The sequence below is a fragment of the Natator depressus genome, chromosome 14, assembly GCF_965152275.1.
Source record: "Natator depressus isolate rNatDep1 chromosome 14, rNatDep2.hap1, whole genome shotgun sequence".
Lineage (NCBI taxonomy): Eukaryota > Metazoa > Chordata > Testudines > Cheloniidae > Natator > Natator depressus.
In genome coordinates this window covers 26,630,835-26,644,135 of record NC_134247.1, presented here as the reverse complement: position 1 = coordinate 26,644,135, position 13,301 = coordinate 26,630,835, and the positions used below count along the sequence as shown (strand labels likewise).

Sequence of the window (13,301 nt, the reverse complement as noted above, 5' to 3'; positions counted from 1 at the left end):
CCTTTCTAGGTAGGCCTGGAGGACTCACCTTTACTACTCCTTCCTGGGGCAGAGTGCAGTGGGATTGCAGGGCCTCCAGTAGGGGGTCACAAAGGTCCAGGTGCACCCTGTCACAACGTTCTTTGTTAAAAACTAAGAATAAGTTTATTACTACAAATCATTTTGGTGCTGTGTAGTAGGGTGGAGTATATAACCCCAGCTGAGCTACCAAGCTGTTATCTATACTGGCTCTTTGGATTCAATGAACTTGTGGTTACCTCTGTGAGTGTCCAGTAAGAGGATCTGGACACTGCAGGGGAGATGGTTTTGGGGAGAATTGGGACCAGAAGTGTTGTTATGGACACTCTGTAAGGAGTAACTGGGCTGGTGGAAGCCAGGGTGAGACCATTATGCTGTGAGCTGGCTCCTGGTGTCAGAGGTCTCAATCAAAGCTATACAGCACAGAAGCACTCAAAGTTAGAGGGCAAGGAGTGAAATTGGAAAACGTCCAGCGGAGGGCAACAAAAATAATTAGGGGACTAGAACACATGACTTATGAGGAGAGGCTGAGGGAACTGGGATTGTTTAGTCTGCGGAAGAGAAGAATGAGGGGGGATTTGATAACTGCTTTCAACTACCTGAAAGGCGGTTCCAAAGAGGATGGATCTAGACTGTTCTCAGTGGTAGCAGAGGACAGAACAAGGAGTAATGGTCTCAAGTTGCAGTGGGGGAGGTTTAGGTTGGATATTAGGAAAAACGTTTTCACTAGGAGGTTGGTGAAACACTGGAATGCGTTACCTAGGGAGGTGATGGAATCTCCTTCCTTAGAAGTTTTTAAGGTCAGGCTTGACAAAGTCCTGGCTGGGATGATTTAGTTGGGGATTGGTCCTGCTTTGAGCAGGGGGTTGGACTAGATGACCTCCTGAGGTCCCTTCCAACCCTGACATTCTATGATTCTATGAAAGAACCCCTTACTAGGGTGGATAAACCCCCAAAACATCATAGGAAGATGATCAAATAACTTTTAAGACACTTTAAACAGTACCACACTATCAGGTAAAAAACATTACCTCCACTCCTGACTTTCACTTGGATTTGGCATCACTACCCCCTGCTTAGCGAGTGAGGTCCAATTTCAATCGAAGGATACTAAGTACAGTTCTGCTGCCCTTTACTCATACAATAAGGATAACAACATTTCATTACAATGACATTTCATACTAATGTGAATCTTTACATGAAATAACCAAAATTGACCACTTAGGCAAGCAGATTTATTTGGTTATCACCTAGGCAGGGTCTATGCAAGTATAATCTGCTCCTAAGGTTTTTTCCCTCAGTTCTTCACTAGACAGCAGGGGAGAGTTCATTCAGATCCTGATTACATTCTCCTCCCAGCCAATAATTTTTCATCCTGGCAAATCACACTCCATATTATACCGGTTCTACGAATTCTCCCCATAGAGTCTTAAGAAGCCTACTATTGCTGATTCAAACCTGTGAGCTACATGTATCAGTTCTTCTCTAACCTCCCCAGGTGCTCATAAATTAACCTGTTTACTGGCCTGATAACCCTATCACTACTATTGAGAATAGGGATTGCAGGGTCAGTGAAGACTTCTCCTTGGCAAGGGATGGTAACAGTTCCATTGATGGTTCCTCAGACACTGACATAGGCCTCTGCATCTCTTGCTCCAATAGTGGAGGGTCTAAAGCATCAGGGACACCTTCCACCTGTATGTCCCCTTGCCCAACAACTTAACTGTGTCATCAGAGTCCTGTCTTTTTTTCAAGAGATATGGGAATGCTGGTGGGGCAGACTCATTGCCATAGGCTGGTCGCACTGATGAAATGGGTGTGCTAGCAACAGGCCTAAATGCTTCTGCTGTGGGGTTCAAAGCCAAAAGAAGTTCCGCAGATAGAGACCAGAATCTGTTCTCCATTCTAGGATACACCATGGTAGTGTCTTCAGTCTCAGTCTGAGCCATGCTGAACAGGGTGGGTTAGCCCCATGGGGCCCATTGCCTTTGTTGGACAGTGGTTTTGGTCCAGCTCCTTTTTGCCACCCATTTTTTACTACTACTACTCCTCCTCTACTAGAAGGCAGGTCTTAGGGTCGATATTCATCCCCTTGCTCCACTCCTCTAACGTGTGTACAGTCATTATAGAAAGTGTCGTTTCTCAAAAATATAACAAAATTGTTTCCCCAAATTAATGGTTTACTCAAAATGTGCTTGCAAGGGGCACTGACCCAGGACCCTAGACAAGCCCACAAAACTGTAACCCTTCTGCCAAGTGGAGTCGACAGCAACAAGGGCCTGGTTTAAAATATAGGGGTTCCTATTAACAATAGAAAACAAAACTGACTTCAGTCCTCACCCAGTAGTGTAGAAAAACTGACCACTGCCCTTGGGCACCCCTTAGAGGCAACACTTCCCCACTTGCTGAGGGTATGGCTACACTGCAATTAGAAACCTGTGGCTGGATGGGCCACCTGACTTGGACTCAGGCTAAGGGGTCGTTTAATTGCAATGTAGATGTTCAGGCTCGGGCTGCAGCCCCAGCTCTGGGATCCTCCCACCTCACAGGATCTTGGCGCCTGGACACCATTCCAAATCCAAATGTCTACACCACAATTAAACAGCCCTTTAGCCTGAGCCCGAGTCAGCTGGCCCGTCCAGCCACGAGTTTTTAATTGCAGCGTAGCCATATCCTGAGTCTGCGTATAACAAAATAAACAAAATTAAAGAACTAAACAAAGCATTAATTTGAGAAAACACTGCAACAATCACTTGAAAGTATACAACCAATAAATAAAACCCCTGCCCCACTATTGGGCAGAATCCTTTGACTCTGTTTTCCACCGTGTGATGCGAAAGTCCAACAGATGGATGTGTCTCTAACATGCCATTCCCCTTTTTCTTCCACTGCATGCCATTCATGGTTTGTTGTCCAAGGTCAGCAATATCCTCAGAGGCCAGGAGTGTGTTTGGGTGGGTTTGCCTCCCGGCCCCTTTGCTCATCAACGTTGCTGCAGTTTCTGCCACTGTCATTCTACCCTCCACGCTACCTCTTTCTGCAATGCTGTATCCTGCTGCTCCACTACTTAGCCCAATTCTCACTGATTTCAACTTTCTGCTGATTTCATTGGGTAGCAGGGAACTTCTCTGCTGTTAACTCTTCTACATTGTCTTTTCACTGCAACACTATATCCACAGCTGACCTAAGGTTCAGCTCTTTTAGAGCAGCTTATCAGTACATGCAGCTCAAGAAATCACTAACACCACCCAGATTCTCAGTTGAGTCTAGTCAGCTTTACTTTTAAACACTGGACAGAAAAGGATCAAATAGCTCTAGAGACTCCCTAAACAGGACTGGACCACAAGGCAAGGATACCTATACCCCTCTTCTCTAACTTTCACCAGGATTTGGCATCAGTAGTCCCTGCTTAACAAGTGAGGTCAAATTAGGGTGACCCCCTCAATGGGGCATACTAAGCCCAGTTTGGCTGCCCTTTACTCATACAATAAAAATAAAAATATTTCATTATCTCAGCATTCAAATCTTTACCAAAACAGCCAACATTGATCACAGTGTAGATGTTCAGGCTCGGTGTTCTGCCTAGGGAATGAGCAGAGAAGGGATGTCTATGCAAATACTGTCTGCTCCTGACATCCTTTCCCCACATCTTTTCCTCCTGCCATAGATGGCAGGAGAGAGCTTATTCAGACCCTGCTTACAATGAGTAGTTGAGGGCTATAAAGCAGCTCAGCTGCACTGACAGGGAATGGGGCTCTGTGGCATGTTTCTGCCATTTACTTGCCTTCTCCACTCCTGCCTCATAAAACTGACCAAGGAAATCCACAAGGGTGCAGAAGCGTACCACAAAAAATATTCCAGGGATGGGGAAAATACTTTACAATGAAAGACTTAAGCTGAACAGACCAAGCTCTTTATCAAAAAGAAGATCGACAGGTGACTTAATTACAGTGTATAAGGGCTAAATCCACAAAGGAACTTAGGCACTGCAATGCTGAGTGTTGCACAATCTAGCATGTAGGCATCCTTCCACCCAATGCAATCCTCAGCCCACGTTTGGTGCCCAACTTAGGAGATGCATGACTCTTGCATTTGGGGAGGCTTGCATTTGCAAGCACCAGAAGCTCCCTAGAGGTGGCCACTGCTGCCTGGAATGTGAACCCACCCCTTGCTCCACCCTGAGGCTCATCCACTTCTCAGCCTCCTCCCACCCAAGGCCTATCCCATGCTCCACCCCCACTCTGCCCCGAAGCCTTGCCACCACTTGGCCTCTTCCCCTGAAGCTATGACCCCACTCCACCACTTCTCCCCAAGGACTCTCTGCCTGCTGCTCAATCCTCTCTGCCCCCTCCCCCTCCCCCTGCCCACTGCTTGCTCCTCTCTGCCTCCTCCCCAAGGACCCCCACCTTCCTCTCTCTCCTCTCTGCCCCCTTCCCCGAGCCCCCCATCTGCTCCTTTCTGCCCCCTCCACAGAGGTCCCCTTGCCTTCTCCTATCCACCCCCTCTCCCAGGGCCCTCCCACCCACCGTTCATGCCTCTCCGCCCCATCCCCCAAGCCCCCCACCACTCACTCCTTTCTGCCCCCACCTGCCTTAAGGGCGAGCAGCGGGTGGAGAGGAGCGAGCTGGGACTCGGGGAAAGAGACCTAGCGGGAGCGGAGCTCTGGGGCAGAGTGGGGGCGGGGTCGCTCTCCGGACACCATTGGCCCCCCCCACTTCTGAGGAGCTTCCAGCAGCGACAATCGAAAGGTGGCAGGCTGGCACGCCTCCAAAGGGAGGTGAGCCACAGCTGGCATTTCTTGCCCTATTTGGAGAGATTTCGTCTCCACAAGCCCCTTATACCTGCCGCCAGGCTCCCTACACAGGGGGAGAGTTAGGTGCCTAAAAATGGGAGCCACAGAAGCTAGCACACTGAGCAGGGAGCCACCTATTCTAGCCAATAGGAAATTCCACTGTGAGGGGTGTGTCCTAAGCCCCACCCTTCAAAGGTAGCTAGGCACCTAATTGTGGGCTGGAGGGAGGCATCACTCTCTGCTCAGGATTCACAGCCGTGAACCATCTGTTGGGGCTGTGGAGGGGGAAAGAGGAGAGAATGAGTGAACAAGAGATTCCTACCCATTATAGCCAACAGCCCAGAGATTAGGGTAGTCGCCTGGGATGTGAGAGACCCAAGTTCAGAACATGCCCCCCAATGGAGTTCCCTATCCACTGGCTTATTGGGTATATACACACACACACACACACACACACACAATCCCCAAACGTCATCACCTAGCTGTTCTTTGTGTGAGGCCCAGTTTGGTAAGAGTGCTCTTAAAATGCCTGCTGGATAGGGCCTGAACGTGAGATAGGCAGGAGACTGTATAGCTTGAGCATCCCACTAACTCGGGTTTAGGTGTAAGCAAAGGTGCTAAGCAGCTTTGGGGCATCAGGATTTGGTTTTGCTCATGCCTGCTGGTGGAACTTAGTCACTTATAAGGTTAGGTGGCAGCTAAGTGGGAGTTTTGAAGGATTCAGTGGCACCAAAATGTTGGACTTAAGTGCCTAAAATGACTGTTAGGCACCTAAGTCCCTATGCAGATCTAGCTCTAAGTATCTTCATGGGGAGAAAATACCAGGTACTAGAGGGCTTTTTAATTTAGCAGAGAAAGACAAACAAGAACCAATGGCAGGAAGCTGAAGGCAGACAAATTCAAATTGGAAATAAGTCTCAGAGTTTTAAAAGTGAGTGTGATTACCAAATGGATCACACTATCAAGGGAAGTGGTAGATTTTCCATCTCTTGATGTCTTCAAGTCAAGACTGGATGCCTTTCTGGAAGATATGCTCTAGTGAAACACACATGACTGGGCTCCGTAGATGGGTAATTGTGTGGAATTGAACAGTCTGTGAGATACAGGAGGTCAGGCAAAATGATCTAATGGTCTTCCTGGCTTTAAAAATCTATGAATTCAGTGCACAGGATAGACTGCAGCTACTCAATATTTTGTTTCATCCTCATTGTTCAACTTGTGGCCCCCGGGTTTATTTACCGCACACTAACCATACCCCACTCTGAATACACAATTCTAATTTCTTCATGGGCTTTTCAATGGTGCTCATCACTACAGTATCTGAGAGCTTCAACTATATCAATGAAATTATTTTCCCAACACCCCTGAGAGGTGAAATGGCATTGTTATCCCTGTTTTACACATGGAGAGCTCAGGCACAGAGAAGCTCCGATGAAGTGAGCTGTAGCTCACGAAAGCTCATGCTCAAATAAACTGGTTAGTCTCTAAGGTGCCACAAGTACTCCTTTTCTTTTTACGAATACAGACTAACACGGCTGTTACTCTGAAACCAGAGAAATTAAGGTCAAAGTATCCACTAATTTTGGGTCCCCAAATCTGAGACACCTGAGACCTGATGTTTCAGAGTATAGTATAAAGTATATAGCACTTTATGCTTTCAAAGCACAGTTCCCATTGGCTTCAGTTGCAGCTGTGAGAAGAGTTGAGAGCACATTTTCAGACAATGTAAATGACAATTTCCTGACTCAAAGAGCATTGCAGCCAGCATGGAGGAATTTTTTATTAGATCTTGTTTTAACAGATAAAGAGAAATTGATCACTTAAAATTAATGGTAGTCTAGGTACAAGTGATCATGACTTGATCAGATTTATAATGTACAAGCAGAATAAAGTCCAGCCCGGTAATATATATGCACACTTGATGCTTTAATAGAGCCAATTTCATAAAGCTAAAAACTATTATGAGCCAAAACAGCTGGGAAGACTAAGTTAAATCAGAAAAATGTGAATGTTAATTGGGAATCATTAAGAACTCCTGACTAGATATCAAAAAAGCCACAAACCCACAACTGAGGAAAAATGCCATGCTGATTAAAAAACGAACCTGGTTTGGAGAGGAAGTGAAGACAGCAATAAAAAAAAAAAGTGTGTGTGTATTATAAATATATAAAACAAATGGAAGACAGGGGAAGTTGATAGCAATGACTATAAAATATAAATCAGGAGCTAGGAATTGTAGAAAATTGATAAGGGATGCAAAGAGACACAAAAAAAAAGAAATGTATTGCCAGCAGAGTTAAGGACAATAAGAAGGCATTTGTTCAATATATTAGGAACAAAAAGAATCCTGGCAATGATATTGGTCCATTACTAGATGGAAATGGTAGAATTATCAATAATAATGCAGAAATGGCAGAGGTATTCAATTAATATTTCTGTTCTGTATTTGGGGGAAAAAAACAGATGACATAGCTATATCACATGATAACACTCTTTCCATTCCACTAGTGTCTCTGGAGGATGTTAAGCAGAAGCTACAAGAGGCAGACATTTTAAAATCAGCAGGTGCAGATAACTTTCATTGAAACTGTTAAAAGAGCTAGCTGAGGAGCTTATCGGACTTTTAATACTGATTTTCAATATGTCGTGTGTAGGCCTTGCTAGAGCCTTAGGCATAACTAACAGTGTGAACCAAAGGCTGTGAACCAGAGTAGGCCTGGCCTTGGCAGAATAGCAATGCACCAGGTGTTAGCTAATACCACGTAAGCACATTCCTGGCCTAAGAGGATGGTACAGAAACACCCAGAGTTCAAAATGAGTGAACAAATTCTCAAGAATTTATAGACCTCTATCATATCCCCCCTTAGTCATCTCTTTTCCAAGACGAAAAGTTCCAGTCTTATTAATCACTCCTCATATGGAAGCCATGCCATACCCCTAACAATTTTTGTTGCCCTTTTCTGAACCTTTTTCAATTCCAATATATCTTTTTTGAGATGGGGCAACCAAATCTGCACGCAGTATTCAAGATGTTTGCGTACCATGTATTTATGTAGAGGCAATATGATAGTTTCTGCCTTATTATCTGTCCCTTTCTTAATGATGCCCAACATTCTGTTAGCTTTTTTGACTGCCACTGCACATTTAGTGGATGTTTTCAGAGAACTATCCATAGTGACTCTAAGATTTCTTTCTTGAGTGGTAACAGCTAATTGAGACCCCATCATTTTATACATATAGTTGGCATTATGTTTTCCAATGTGCATTACTTTTGTGATACAGCAAGGCCAGAGAGCAGCAGGAGAGTTGACTTATTGGGTGCTGGGAAATTAGCTGGGAAGTAGGCGGGCAGAAGCCCTAGGATGATCTTGTTCCCTGTGGACTAGGGAAATGTTACTACAGGTTAAATAGATTGTGGAAGTGTGAAAGGGAAAAGAGGATTTGTGTGCAGTTATTTTAGTTTGGTTAAGAGACAGAGCAAGAAACAGGCCAACCTTAACCCTAAACGCGAGATTTGTAGAAGCGAGGTTTGTGCGAGGCGAATAGGAAAACTACAAGTGACCTTGCTTTAAGATAAGAATGGAATGCAATGTTGACTAGGATAATGGGAAGAAAAAATTTATAAACAGGACATAGCTATATGTAATGAAAGGGAATAAATAATGTTTTATATTGTTTGTACTTTGAAGATTTGCCTAAGGACAGACACTCTGTCCAATTGCTGTCTTCCCTGCAATTGCATGAATAAATTGTCTGACTTGTTGCTGACAAACTCAGCGTGAAGACTCTGTCTTCTTCCATCAGACAGAGAGAAGGAAGGAGAGCTGACCAGAGTTTGGAGGAGTACTGCTGTTAGCCAGAGAACCAGATTGCCAGGGGAAGGGAAACCCTGCCCAAGCAGAGCAGAGGGACTCCCCAGGCACAGAGGACTGAGGGAAACCCTACCCAAGGGGAGAGAGGGTAAGCAGCCCGCAAAGCTGAAGGGGCTGGGACACAGAGTAGGAGAGTGGACCTGGGTCCCTTCCCCATTCCCCTCTCTCTCCCACCGGGGCACTAGCGGAGCCCACAATGCCCAAGAATAGGGGTGAGGGGTGGCGCCCTGACCCACCACACCAAGAAAAAGCACAGGACCCATCCCAGTAGCATCAGCCATTTGCCACACTTTGCATTTATCAACATTTAAATTTCATCTGCCATTTTGTTGTCCAATCACCCAGTTTTGTGAGATCCTTTTGTAGCTCTTTGCAGTCTGCTTGGGACTTAACAGAAGATTGGAAGAAAGTGAATGTTGTGGCAATATTTAAAAAGGGTAAATGGGAAAATTATAGCCTATCAGCCTGTCATCAATCCCTGGTAAAATAATGGAGTGGCTCACACAGGATTCAATTAATAAAGAACTAAATGTGGGTAATGTAATTAATGCCAATCAACTTGGGTTTATGGAAGATAGATCCTGTCAAACCAATGGAATATCTTTTTTTGATGAGATTACAAGTTTGGTTGATAAAGGTAATATACTTAGACTGTTGTAAGGCATTTGACTTGGTACCAAACAACATCTTGACTAAAAAACTAGAATGACATAAAATTAACATGGCACACATTAAATGGATTAAAACCGAGCTCACTGATGGATCGCAAGATGTAATTGTAATGAGGAGTCATCAGTGAGCAGGTCTGTTTCCAGTGGAGTCCTGCTGGATTGGTACTTGGCCCTACACTCTTTAACATTTTTATCAAGGGTCTGGAAGAAAACATAAATCATCATTGATAAGTTTACAGATGACACAAAAATTGGAGGAGTGGTAAATAATGAAGAAGACAGGTCACTGATACACAGCAATCTGGATCGCTTGATAAACTGGTCACAAGCAAACAATTTTAATATGGCAAAATGTAAATGTATAGGTCTGAGAACAAAGAATTTAGGCCATACTTACAGGATGGGGGAGTCTGCTCTGGGAAGCTGTGACTCAAAAAAAGATTTGGGGGTCATGGTGGATAATCAGCTGAACATGAGCTCCCAGTGCGATGCTATGACGAAAACAGCTGATACAATTTTGGGATGCATAACTATGGAATCTCAAGGAGGAGCAAATTCACCTCCATATTTAGCACTGCTGGCATACTGTGTCCAATTCTGATGCCCACAATTCAAGAAGGATGTTGATAAATTGGACAGGGTTCAAAGAAGAAAATGGTTACTGGACTAGAAAACATGCCTTACAGTGATAGATTGAGCTCTTTGAGTCTATTTAAATTTAAAAAAAAGGAGGTTAAGGGGTGCTTGATGACAGTCAATAAGTTCCTACATGGGGAACAAATATTTAATAATGGGCTCTTCAGTCTAGCAGAGAAATGTATAACATTTCCCAAGGGATAGAAGCTGAAGTGAGACAAATTCTGACTGGAAATAAGGCATACATTTTTTAACAGTGAGGGTAGCTAATCACAGGAACAATTTATCAAGGGTCCTGGTGGACTCTCCATCACTAACAATTTTAAAATCAAGGATAATGTTTTTCTAAAAGATCTGCTTTAGGAATTATTTGGGGGCAGTTCTCTGGCCTGAGTTATGCAAAAAGACAGACTAGATGACCACAATGGTCCCTTCTGGCTTTGGAATCTAGGAATATTATTAAATAGTTGATTCACCCAAAATGCAGTGTGGCAAAATACCTTGTTCACCTCAGTAGGCTCAGTCCTTTTTAGCCTTGGAGACTGTGATTTGGGGCAAGGCAAATCCTTATAGGTGGCACAGGGTCCTGCTACTCCTCTGCTCAGTCAGTCCCTTGTGCTTGTTTTCCTTCCCTTCTGGGGAGCGAGTGCAGCCTTCCTACTGGGAAGGTTTGGTGTCTTGCTACAAACAGCCTACTGGCAACTTCCCTGCTCCTCTCACTCTCCCCCTCCTACCACCCAGGGGAGGGTTTGAAAAGGTCCCAAGTAGTTGGAGTCAGCTGAACCTAATTGGTTCCCTAGCAACCCCTTTTCCAGCTGAACCTTATTGCCCAGTGGTTCTCTCTCCTCAGTGGATTGGGAGGGGCCTTTTAATCCCCTGGGACTAATTACTACCCCCCTTTTGTAGCTGTTTGTCCTGGGTTTACCACAGCAGTTTCAGTTGACCCAAAACTATTTACAAATTTGACTTAATTAGTGACAGCCGAGTAAAACTTTTTCCAGGCCAGAAATGCAGATATGTCTTTATAACCTGCAGTCCAGTGATTCATGCACTTGCCTAGAATGTGGGTGAACTAGGTTCGAATCCCCATTCCGAAATAGGGAGTTGAACTCACACCCCTCATCCCAACAGAGCATCTTAACTAGTGAGCAACGTACTATTCTGAGGTAGGTCTCAGTCTCTCCTATGGTAGCTGTTCCCATTTTAATGAATATCCATTGGTCTACAGAGAATGAGAATGACTCTATAGCAGAGGTGGGCAAACTATGCCCCGCAGGCCCGCAGAACCGTCCTGCCCGGCCCTTGAGCTCCCAGATGGGGAGGCTAGCCCCAGGCCCCTCCCCTCCTGTCCCTCCTCCCCCGCAGCCTCAGCTCGCCGTGCCGCCAGCGCTCTGGCCCACCACTCCTGCCGGGCAACGCGGCAGTGTGGCTGGCTCCATCTGGGGCTGCGAGCTCCTGATGGTAAGGGGCAGGGGGTCCCAGGGGGCAGTCAGGGGACAGGGAACAGGGGGGATGGAGTGGGAGCCATGGCACCTGCATGCCCTGGGTAGTGCTGATACTAGCTGTCCTGGAACTATGGGACCTTATACCATTAGACAAGACTACAGAAATTTCAAATAAAGAAGTTGGTTGTTGTATTACACCCTCAATGGAAAGCTCAAATCAGAGCCATTAGTTGTTACTGGAGGACAAGGATGGCAGAGAGAGCAATTTAAATGTTAATGAAACAGTTAGATATTTTAGTGCAAAAATTACCAATAGGACCAGCCATAATCCCACATCTGTGGTCTCCAGTCTTCTGGACCAAGGTTGACGGTCATTTGAAATACAGTTGTATACATCATGTGTGCGACCATGCCAAAGAGACCTAGAAAAATATAACTTTGTAAGATATATTAAAAAATAAACACATGCAAAAACTGTTTCTGGCACTTTATTAGAGATTATTCCTGAATATGGAGAATGTTTTGTGAAGTATTTAAAGGTCTAAAAATAGCTGAAAAAATACTTTACTTTGTAAAGAGAATGGAACACCCACCACCCTGCTTGTGCTGCTCCACAAACTAGCAACTCATACATGGGAAGCCCCTTCTACCAGGGACTGAGTTGTTACGGTCACCTCTACAGCACCATGCAAACTTCGCTGTACACTGGGGAATGAGGATGGGATATTTAAAAGGTATTTAAGGAAGTTAAAGTGTACAAACCATACTGAATTTCAGTGGCAGTGGAGTGCCTTACTCCTTTAAGCTGCTTTGAAAACCTTATATGAAATTCATCAAGAGTAGTGTAGCTCATAGGGCTAGCTTGCCTTCATTATATTCAGCTGTAATGCAAGGAACCTATAGGCCTGTATCCTGTAAGACATTAGCTTCAGCAGTTTTAGCATAAAGCTTGAGGCCTATGAAATTTGGCACAGATAAATGGCCCAATGGAAAACCCCAAGTATTGGGGAGCTGAAATTAGAATGTTTAAGGGGAATTTCAGACCACAGGAACATGAGTCCAACCACAAGAGTGTCAAGGCAATGAACTGGTGTACATAACAATAACAGGTACATGAGCTACATCTGCAGATACCTAACCACAAGGGGGCCATGGCACTGAAATAACATATATGATAATAAGTTGAGATAATTGATGTACTAACCTATAAGAGAAGGATACTCCAATGTTAGTAAGGGGAGGAAATACAAATAAGGAAAAGGGGGGAAAACCTACTGAATATGCATCAAACATAGTGGCATCAGTATAACATTTTATAAAAGTTGCATCCCAGCCTATGGACAGTAAAGAGAGAGGGGTGTGTGTGTGTGTGTGAGAGAGAGAGAGAGAGAGAGAGTGCGCCCCTGGGAGGTGCCAGAATGATGGCCACCGATGATGAGGGGGAAGGTGATGGTGACAAATAAGATGATGGTTAACATTTCAGGTCATTCTGCAAGGGATGGTGTGAGCACAAAGTCAATGTCCCACCTCAGCCCCCTTAACTCTTATTTTGAAGGTGTAAACCAGATTGTAATGGAATGCTAAACTGTAGTGTACTGTTCAGCCACTACATGGCACTCTGTGTAAAATATCTTATTTAAGCTAATCTCAACTGTACCAGGCAGTTCATTGAAGGCTCTTAGGATGAACATATGTGGTATGTGTCCTGCTCAGAAACAAGCTCTGTAGCCATTCGATATCTCGTACAGGAGCATGACATAGTGTCAGAAGTAAACTAGAGTCGGAGGAGAACAGAAGCAAGAACACCACCTACAAAGGTTGCAGACAGAAGAAACAAAGCAACAAAGGTTGCAGGATCTTATCAACA

At 44.7% G+C, this 13,301-nt stretch overlaps 1 protein-coding gene across 1 annotated transcript in view; it reads right to left on the bottom strand.

Moving 5' to 3' along the window:
- The window catches only part of GSG1L2 (GSG1 like 2), a 74,865-nt gene that overhangs the window by 1,415 nt on the left and 60,149 nt on the right, over positions 1-13,301 (bottom strand). The window contains exon 4 of the mRNA XM_074970960.1: positions 11,745-11,856. Coding sequence (XP_074827061.1) covers positions 11,745-11,856 — 112 coding nt within the window. The remainder of the gene's footprint in view (positions 1-11,744; positions 11,857-13,301) is intronic.